At 47.2% G+C, this 10,224-nt stretch overlaps 1 protein-coding gene across 10 annotated transcripts in view; it reads right to left on the reverse strand.

Annotated features, from left to right (window-relative positions):
• MIER2 (MIER family member 2) overlaps positions 1–10,224 on the reverse strand; it is a 14,372-nt gene that overhangs the window by 3,080 nt on the left and 1,068 nt on the right. The window contains exons 1-12 of one of the 10 annotated variants that reach the window (XM_035892280.1): positions 9,968–10,188; positions 7,708–9,472; positions 7,001–7,088; positions 6,287–6,438; positions 5,459–5,644; positions 4,656–4,779; positions 3,889–3,998; positions 3,148–3,217; positions 2,030–2,196; positions 1,188–1,269; positions 991–1,085; positions 61–188 (exon numbers count right to left, since the gene is read on the reverse strand). In XM_035892280.1, the coding sequence (XP_035748173.1) occupies positions 61–188; positions 991–1,085; positions 1,188–1,269; positions 2,030–2,196; positions 3,148–3,217; positions 3,889–3,998; positions 4,656–4,779; positions 5,459–5,644; positions 6,287–6,430 (1,106 nt within the window). In that variant the 5' untranslated portion in view covers positions 6,431–6,438; positions 7,001–7,088; positions 7,708–9,472; positions 9,968–10,188. The other 9 variants (XM_035892281.1, XM_035892278.1, XM_009636723.2 and 6 more) reach the window with 9 other exon arrangements.

The following is a 10,224-nucleotide window of genomic DNA, read 5'->3' on the forward strand; positions in this document are numbered from 1 at the left end:
GCAGGAATCTTCCCTGGGAGGTTAATATTACTAATTTTAGTGTGAGAATATTCCACGCACGTGGCTCCAGGGTGGAGGACGTACTTCTTCCTTCCTAAACGAGTCTGCTGAGTGAAGTAGTCATAGCGCTCTGACTTTTTCCACATGTAGTAATACTCCACACACTCGCCCACCGACCGGGTGCGGACCTGAGGAGAAACATCACCGTCAGAAAGCCGTGCATCAGGATGCATCTCAAGGAGCAAGGACTATTCTCCTATTTAATCAGCACAGAAAATTAAGTGCATTACAGAAATTTATATTGCTATGGACACGTCTACACTGCAGAACAGAAGCACATACTGAGATTTCCAAGGTGGTAATCAGCCAGAGAAAGAACTCCCCACAGTGCACAACTGTTCTTGCAGACCCCAGTGTGGGTTCACACACCGTACATTCGTGCAGGACCTTCCTGCGCTTCCAGTAGCACACTTAACATCAAGAGAGCAAACCTGCATCCATTTTCACTGGCCAGCGTCAACATGCCCACAATTAATCAGCGGTAGAACTGGACTCTCTGGTTCTGCCAACTCCCAGCACAGCAGCGTATGTCCTGTGGCTCAGCTCTCTCTACAACAGCATCTTTCGCTCTAGAGGACCCCAGGGGACTTTACAAAACATCCACATGCTCAACTCACTCATTCACAGAAGTACTGCAAGGGCTGAGAGTTTGGAAAGAACTTTTGAGACTCCAGAAAGGGCTAATCAGTAATTAACTGACATCACTCATGCAGGTCAGTGTTGTTTGTGACTTCTCCCACCTGGAAAATAAGGCAGAGCAGGGCAGTGAACAGCCCATCACCTGCTAGCATGAGTCAACACAAAGCCTGGGATCGGAACTCAGCAGTCCTGAACATCCTGCATTAGCCGAGGCTCAAAACGTACCTCTGGTGCAAAGGCACGTGCCTCCCGCCCTCTGTCTTAGTGGGACGCAGGGGCGAGCGTCCTTACCTTGTTTGCTTGGATAAGATGAAAATTTTTCCCATGGACCCTGAAGCCATGTTCAAAATTTCTACATTCTTCCTCGCTCCAGGCACAGAGCTCATCTATAGCGGAAAGAAAGAGCAATTGGAAGAGATGTACAGAATCCAGAAAGAGTTAATGAGCCTTGATGTTTGGGGTAGATCCCAAATATAGGAGCTTCTCACCTCTGATAACCTTCACATTGAACCGTAACCTCCGCAGTGCCTCTTCCGCATTGAAGTTGCATTTAACCAGTTCATACAGAGCCTAGGAAACAGAAGAAAATTACGGACAGCACGTACCTGAGCAACACACCACAAACCGACCTGCTCACCACTCACGTTTGATTCGTATAACTTATTTTTCCCAGGATCCGCTTTGTCGCTAAGCCCAGCTCGACCATCAGCACAGATTTTCCCACTTTTCAAGGCACTGGATTACAAATCCCGGGACTGAAAAGATGAAGTTCTCCCAGCAGCTCTGCAGATTACAGGTGCGCCTCTGTGCTCTTGCAGACTGACTGTGGGAATCTAATCTGGCCAGTTTAGAGACGACAACTGCTCTGAAGTTTCTTAGCCAAATGTTTGCTCTTCTGCTGGCTTCACAGAAGGATTAGACAATGCTATATAGGACAGATCCAAAAGGATGTTCCTGCTGCAAGCTCTGGCTCAGACAGTTTGGGGTGCTGGGAGAATACAGTCAAACCAGTACCCATTCTCTGCTTGCCCAGTCTGTTACACATTTTCCACAAACATCTGCTACTGAGTGGGAAGAAAGTACCAAGCCAGACTGGTCTGATCCACTGCAGCCTTTTCCCATCTTCCCAACAGGAGCTCCAACAGGCCCCTGAGACCGCAGCTGAGCTGCACACCCTCACTCATCCATGAAGCAGGAGCAGAGGATCACTGGAATTAGGTCTCATTCTCTTTTAAGTGGGTGTCTCAGTCAGGACCTCTGTAGGCAACGTTGCACCGCTAGGCCAGCACCGTTAGAGAGTCTGCGGGCTGCAAGAGGCTCCCATGCTTACCTGTTCGTTGTCTTTCACCATCTCTCCTTCTGGCAGGCTGCTGCTAGACAGCTCGTCCCATCGCCGCTTCACTGCACGGTACAGGAACTCTTCAACCTCTCTCTCGGGGAGTATGTTTGGGTCCCAAAGCAGCTGATCTTCATTCTCATAGGCTAACGGAAAAAGCACTGAAATAAGCTAATCAAAGAGAATTCTTCTGCTTTTGAAAAGACGTCTACACGTACATGCATGGAAGAGACAGGAGGAGGGAGGAAATCTTTGCTCGGTACTCCAGTCTGCCAACGGAGATGACAACCATCTCTGTGAAGGCACTGCATTTTGTCTCCCGATTCTGGAGGCAAGTAAGTTTAAAACTCTTTGTACCCCTTTTAGAGCCCTAAGCACTGTCACTTTCCTTTCATTTCACACTGATGCAAACACCCAGGTTATGGAAAACACGCACCGAGTCTGTGGGCTTCAACACAGAAGGCCAAAAGCACTGATGAAGTGAAAAGGTCCAAGAACTACATTAGGTAAATCTGAAATAGTACCTGCAAACCTGGTAACTTTTATCTCCTTTAACTAATTTGCTCAGAGTCTGTTAGGATAAACGAACTAGGGAGGAAGCAAGTAATTTCTAGAGATGTGGCTCTCTGTTAGCTACCTTGTTCAGAACTCAGCAAGCTGGTGCTAGCATTGCACTAGTTATTAGACACAACCTGCAAATCAAGGCACCTCCATCTACTCTGCAGACATCAGACCAAATTGGAAACCCATCAGCTCCAGGGAGTACGGAATGAGAATAACTCTGGCTACTTACGGAAAACATCAGAAAAAAATAAATTAGAATATCTCCAAAAGGGTATTCCTTCTCTCTGGCTGCAGCTGAGACCCCCTCCTCCAAACCTCTCCCACCAACCTGGTTTCCACTGAGCTTCTCAGCTGCTGCAGTTGTACTACTAGCCCTATTCAAACAGGCTACTTTAAAGCTAGCTTGGGTGTAGCTCTAAATTTTGGTGTCAACACCGAGAGGTGCCAAGCCTAGAGACATAGAGCAGAGCTGGTGAACTTGGGCCCCACCAGATGCCCGGGACAGCAGCCCCACAACCAAACAAGACACACAAAGCAGGTTGCCTTACCTTTTTCACCATGCCTGTTTAAGTGGAGGATGGGAACAGCGGCCTGGTACTGAGGTCCAACCATGATCTCCTGAAATATCACCACAGAGAAGTGGGTAATTGAAATGGAAAACGCTCCGTGTAGGCACCGAGGTGCACTTCATGATTTAGGGACTATGACACCAAGAGGCCGATTTATATATCGGTAATCCCCACTGTCACTATTGCTTCTAGGGAACACTGCCTGTTTTACAGGGTAACTAAAAAGATTTACTACCAACCAGATGATACTTTGGGGACCTTAGGCATTTACATAGTTTTAATGTTAAAGATATATGGCAAGCAGCTAAGGCTGGAGATAAAGAAACACAGCAGCTCTCCTGCAACCTTCACAACCAGGATGAATTTGGAAGTCTGCTCCTCTCTTCCACGTGATGGCTCCCCCTCAGTAAATCCTCCTGGGAATATTGCACTGCATTTCACCTTTACAGGGCTACAGACTGCAATTTTAGTTTACCTAGGCACAGCAGCGTTTTCTGTATCTGAAGCAGAAGATAATTTCAGATACAGGTTTCAAGACTGTATTAAAAAAACCTCTTGTAACCCCTATCTGCCACCATCTCCCCATAAATGCAGGGCGTTGAGCAAAATAAAGTAAGAGGAAGAAAATTTCTTGAGGCAATATGACAGCACTTTGGTGTCATGCTTTCCCCAGACTCAGGCGCGTTGTATTACCCTTCCCAATGCACTCAGATCACTTACCTTCTTACACTCATTGGATGGGATGGAATCCTCCTCCGAATCCTCAGCCATGGAGGAAGCACACGGAGATGAACAGGGCTCTTTGTCTTCATCAGCAAGGAAGTTGTTTGCTTTGTGGGAAAGGAAGAGATCTGTAGTTACGGGTTTTTTCCCGGTTGCTTTACGTTCCCTCTCCTTCCCTTCATTTTCTATCCTGAAGTGACCTTCAGCAGGCTCCTCAGTGACAACTTATCCATATTTTAATTTTCTCCTTTTAAATGAAAGAATTTGTACACTTGCCACATGGGTGGTGCTGACTGACCCAGGCAGCTCAGACTCCATCATTCTGCAGGCTAGCAGAAGGCATGAGGACACTTTATGCTGAGTCTCTCCCATGCACTTTGGCTTCTTGCATATTCCGATATTTAGGAACTGCCACAATAAATCACACCACTAGCACTACTGAACTTATTATTCACTTTAGAGATGTCAGACCAGGTACTAATCTTTCAGACTGCAATTACAGCAGGTAGCAAAACAATTCTCACTTTCTCAAGGTTATGAGTTACAGCTAAAGACAATTCTCTCCTCATCCCACTGCTCATCTGCACTCTATCATGCCCTAACCGATGCTCGGTAACACCACTGGCACTCAGGTTTATTTGCAGCCCCCTGAAGGGAAGCGGAAATCTGGAAACTGAGTGTCAAAATAAAGAAAAACGTTCTTGCCTTATTGTGCACACCAAAGCTAAGTAAAACCCAGTCACTTAAAGATTAGCAACACATACAGCCAGGCTGGTTTGGGAATAGGTCCGATGCATCATGGGATGTGACGGATGGAGTCAGATCATCAGCTGAAGACTGTGTCTCCTCCTCTTCTTCCCCTGAAAGCAAATCCTTCGCTATTTGTTCCTTTTAACAACAACAAGAAAGTGAAAAATATTTTTAAATTAAAAATATATATATATGGGGGGGTGAGGCCTAGAGCAAAACATTTCTGGCCAAAGGTGGCCACATCCACAGATCTCCTCACCCTCCCATAGCTTCTCCAAAGACAGATTCCCTCTCATGCTCCCCACCACCCCTACATTATCTTCCCTAGAAGCACTTCTGCAAGTGCCAAGAGTGGCTTCCTATGGAAGCCAGAGAGAGGAAGAGCAAGCGGCCCTTGCTGTAGAGCTCCACCCAGAGCCAATATCTCAAAGATCCTGGAAGGAAAAAAGAAAAAGTGCTTTCTACAGACTTTAGCTAGAACAGGAGGAGACATAGCTTTAGCTGGGAAGATACACCCCCCCCCCAACTCCACAGAGCCTATGTCTATGCCTAAAGACTTATGACCCCAGTTCCATAAAGAGTTTTTACAGTCTTCTTTTTAAAACAGTTATCCTTTCTCCAGTCTCCTCTGAACTCTTTACATTAAATTTCTGCACCTGGAATTCCTCACTGGCACACCAGAACTAGGCAGGCCCCTTCCCCTGGCACTAGTCAAACCCCACATAAAAAGAGCTACCAGACGTCTCAAGCCCCAGGACAGGACGGTAACCTACAGCACGGGCTGATAGCACACACCGAAGCAGACAGCTGCTCTTACCTTATCCAGAGTCATATCTGGGAGATTTGGAGTAATATCATTGCTCTCGCTGTCCTGCTCCGAGATGGGATCAGATGCCTCATAGCCATAAAGTGCAAGCAGCTCCTCAAATGGCATTTCACTGCTCTGAGCGAGAGGAGGACAAAGCTTCATCAGGAATGGAACAATCACCAAGTACAACACCAGCTGTAGTGAACACAGAGATATGCAGAAGCAGTCAAGGCAGCTCTGCTCTTCTGGGAGCTCTGAACTGCCTCAGGTAACGCTACGTAATGAAGGATCTCAAAGGTACAGAGAAGCCAGGAACTTTCAGCCCAAAGCAATACAGCCAAGGGCATTTTAAAAATATACTTAAATTTTTACACTAGATTTCACGCTGGTGAAGAGATGCCAGACAGCAGAACCATATTTATACTTAGGAAGGGAAGGAGCAAATCCCTGTCTTAGTCTTGTGCCTGACCTGAAGAGACAGTCTCTGTCACCAAGAACGTGCTTTGTGCTCCACCAAGGCCTCCTCCACAGGAGGAGCGCACCGTCCCATCTTTGTGGTTCTTCCACTGTGACACGGACGTACACCCAAGTGCTGATGGCTCTTCAGCAAGGCGAGAGAAGACCACCTCATCAGAGCGGCGACTTGGCAGGGGAAGACTCCAAAACTTACTGCTGTCACCCGTTGTCAAAACCATTCCTTCCTACCCAAATGCAAACCTAAGACTCACTGATAGGTGGGCCTAGACACAGTGCATTGCCCGCTGAGCAAGTCAGAGTGCACATAAAGATCTTTGGTACCAGCAGGTAATTTCCCTTCCCCTCCCTTGCTGCCTTTACCTGAGAGGCACTGAAACTCTTCTCCAGCTCTTCTAAAGACTTCTGCTTCTCCTGAGTATCATCTTCTTCTTCCCTTTCTTCCCGTACACCATAGTTCTGTGAAAGGATCTCTGCTAGGTTCAGTCGATGATCAGCTGAGCCCATTGACACAACTGCAGGGATTAGAAGAAGTTGGGATACTAGCACCACCCTTGACCAAATCTGCAAATGCAACAAAGCTTGGGATGGACCCCTCGTGTGTGTGCAGCCATGATAAGCCAGAGGGAGAGATGAGGTAGGAAGGAGCGAGAGGGGCTGGGGAACACAGCTGAAAGAAGTCACTCCCTGAGCGCATTTAGCAATTTAGCAAAGCCTGGTTTTCGGCACATTCAAGTCCCACAACTGACTGAAAGCTGAATCTGAAGGTTTTCTGAGTATTTAGGTGTCTCTCCTGACTGGATTTGCTAATCCCATAACATATGATCGCACACTGCAGCCTTTCCTTCACCCAAAGCATTTTTAGGCTAATTACCCCTTATTGCAAGAATGGGCAAATGGACGCTTGTAGGAGCGCTGGCATCCTTAAGACTTTCCTCCTCTGTCAAATGGCATGGGAATCAACCAACAAGTTTGGACAATGTTGGAAGGAGAAGGGAACAGACAGGCTGATCACAGGAGCCTTGTTTCCTCTGGAAACCAGACCAACAAACAGAAGCATACTTAAACTGTGGCTACCTGCTGCACTCTGAAGGCCAGGCTCTCCAGGACATAGACTGTGGGCTGGGTATGGCACCACCCTCGGGCTCTGCCTGCCAACCGAGGCCTTCGAGAAAAGAGAAAAATATGGCTGAGACATCTCCTCTTAAAAATGTAACACGCCTCCAGCCACTTAACCCCACCAGCAAATGCAATTAATTTAATTTCAAAGCAAAAGTTAGCAAAAACCACACAGGGTAGCATCAGAAACTGTGCTGTGCAAAAAGAGCTCGTCAACTGTATTTAACAGCTCTTCCAGGCCTCCTCTCCTCCAGATTCATCACCTTCCCCTCCGTCTCTAACTGCATATGGTGGTGTTTCCATTTTATCTCTTTTATCTTCAGCACTCCACTATTTATCCTCTCACCAGTTTGAGATCTCAGATCCTTACAGCTTACGTTTTCACGTAAAAGAAGGATTTTGACCCGAAGCCATCATTCTAAGTACACACATCATGCTGATTTGAACACAGCATTTTTATGAACTGGCCCACTCTTCGGAGAGGCAATCGGAAGCAGCCAGCCCAACATGCTGGCTTCTCCCTAATGCCTCACCGCATCCAGAAGGCTCAGAGGGGTCAGCAAAGAAATTTAGAGCTGAGCAGGCAGCGAAGGAGTCTGGTAGGACTGTGAGTGGCACAGGCGAGGTGGGAAAGGGAGGGACAGGTAGACACTGAGAACAGGCACCTGCTTTCTGGCATTCAGTGCTCGGTCAGAAGTTCAGGCAGCAGTATGGGCTGAGGCCTGGGAAACAACCCTGAACATCTGCTGCTTCTCGGGCTGCTGTACATGGAAATGCTGTTCATCAAGTTCAGCCTAGGTAGGGAGCAAGCAGGTAATTAACCAATGCCTTTGGGTGACTGAGAGCATCCGACTGTGGAAGAAAATCATAGTGTCAGTCCCCCAGTCACCAGCGACATCTTTTTATGATCTGCAGCCGTTAATAATCTCAGCCATGCACCATCACTCCTCACTCAGTGGGAGCCAAGACACCTACAACGCTTCAGTACGAGGCTCTTACGACTTATTTAAGAAAAAAGAATACAGCTTCACATCAAAATTCATCCTCTAACAACAGAGCAAAGTAGATGCAAAAAAAGCCACCCCAGACTTTGGGTTCTGAGTTAGTGCCTTCAGGTGTTAACATACATTGCAAATTCCGTAATGACTAGAGAGGCAGCTAGTTTCTAGGTATAATTACCACGAAGATAACAGTTGGCTTGGAAGGCAGCAGGAGATATTGCCATACAAGAGAAGGACCAGGAAGGAGGAAGGGAAAGGATCTGTGAAGCAGCTGTGGAATTCTTGCTCCTTCCTCTACCAGGACCAGTGAAAAGAGGATACCCCTACTCCAACAGGAGCACACACTGTGCACTGCAATCCGCCAACCATCCCCGAGCGCCTGATTAGTAGAAAGGATTCGTTGAGGATGGTCGTACCGGGGAACGGCTTCGTAACTTGGGACAGTGTCAATGCCCCTTTGCTGGGCCTTGCTAGAACACGACCAAGTACAAAACCCTCTTGGCTGAATTCTTCCAAGCAAACAATCCCAGTTTCATGAAAAGGATCAGGGCGAGACCTATACTTACTCCCTCTAGTCTTGAGCGATCTGCAGAACTCTTTCCTGAGGCAACGATCCATGTATTGACTACGCCTCCTTCGCCCGGGGATCAATAAGGAGCTGCATGCAAAGGATTTTGAAAACAAAGACTGAAACCGTTAGCAGTGGATGGGCTGGCTTGAAAAGGTGTCAAGACTACTTCAGGGATGATGAGATCTTGTATTAATGATCAGGTGCTGAAATGAAGAGTAACCTTCGGTACGACAGGATGACAATTCAGTAACTAATCACGAGTTTTATTTCCCCGAAGCAGTGACATAGCGTTAAAGCAACTGGCAACTGCTGTGAGCTGGAGTCACCAGAGTAACTAGCACTGCTGTGTTTGGGCTGAGAAAAGGAGGAACAAGTGACAAAGCAAATGGCCCATTCCACACCCAAATTTAAACATGTGTGAAGCTGAACAATCCCTCAGATCATTTACAAGTCCAGATGACCATGGAAACAAGAGTGAAAGGAGCAGGGCAGAAAGGCAGGTCTGGCTTGAATATATAAATGTTGACAGAGAGAATGTTCCTGATTACACTGATTGCCGATGCCACGTGATGTGGAGTTATTTTGTTTGAAGGTGAGTAGCTGTAGTCTGACACTTCAAATCCAAATGTCACACAGGAGGCAGAAAATGTGACCGCATTACATGCGTCAGAAAGGCAGCAGCAACACTGAGACAATACCAGACATCTCCTGACCAAGAATGGTTCTTGGCCAAGGTGTGATGCTCCTATTGCTGGTGACAGTTTTGGTCACCACGAAAGGTCACAGTGGCAAACTCCATTTATTCTGACAGTGCAGCACGATGCTGGAAGATGCTTCCTACATCCATGGGCCATTTAGCTGTGCAGGGGGAAAAGGAGGTTAAATGCCTTTAACTTTGCTTTAACTTTCCCAGCAGCTGCTTTCCTTCCACTCGTCTGCTGCTCAGGCATGAGAATAACTCCTCTCAAAAGTTAGGCAGAGGCTGACCAATTACTCACTCCCATGTTTGTATTTCTGGGTGACTCCAGCACCCCCTCCTTAATTCCGGACTCAAGTTTTTGACCACATGGAACAAAGCAATAGCCACGTTTTAGAAAACACAGGCAGAGGAAGAGCCTGAGCTTTTTGCACCGATGCAGCTGTTTTCCAGTGCAAGGCAGATCGTTTGCCCAGAGCATTAGCAGAGAAAACCCCCCAGCCTGAAACCACTCTTGCAAGAAAGTGAGGGAAAAGAAGGAAGGTTTCCCCTTCCAGTGTTACTACTTTAATAACTAACGTGGTTTCCTGAGCTAGTTTGACGCGTATTTCAGACTCAGTGAAACGTTCCTTGTTCCTTTGCCTTGTCCACACTACCTGACACGGCCCCGTTTTCTATAACTCCAGCGGCAGCCAGAGGGAAGTGGTATGGATAGAAACAGGTTCATCCTGTAAGCTACGGACCTGAAAGAGTAAAAAATGAACAGAGAACAAGACACGCAGGTAATCTCCTGCTCTGCTCAGGAAAATCAGTGCCCAAATCACACGCTGTGGCAATGTCACAGCAGAGATACTCCGCAGTTCAAACCTCTTCTGCAAGACAGTGACCGCTCCTTGATCTCCCACAGAAACAG

The sequence above is a fragment of the Egretta garzetta genome, unplaced genomic scaffold, assembly GCF_000687185.1.
Source record: "Egretta garzetta isolate BGI_Z169 unplaced genomic scaffold, ASM68718v1 scaffold4, whole genome shotgun sequence".
Lineage (NCBI taxonomy): Eukaryota > Metazoa > Chordata > Aves > Pelecaniformes > Ardeidae > Egretta > Egretta garzetta.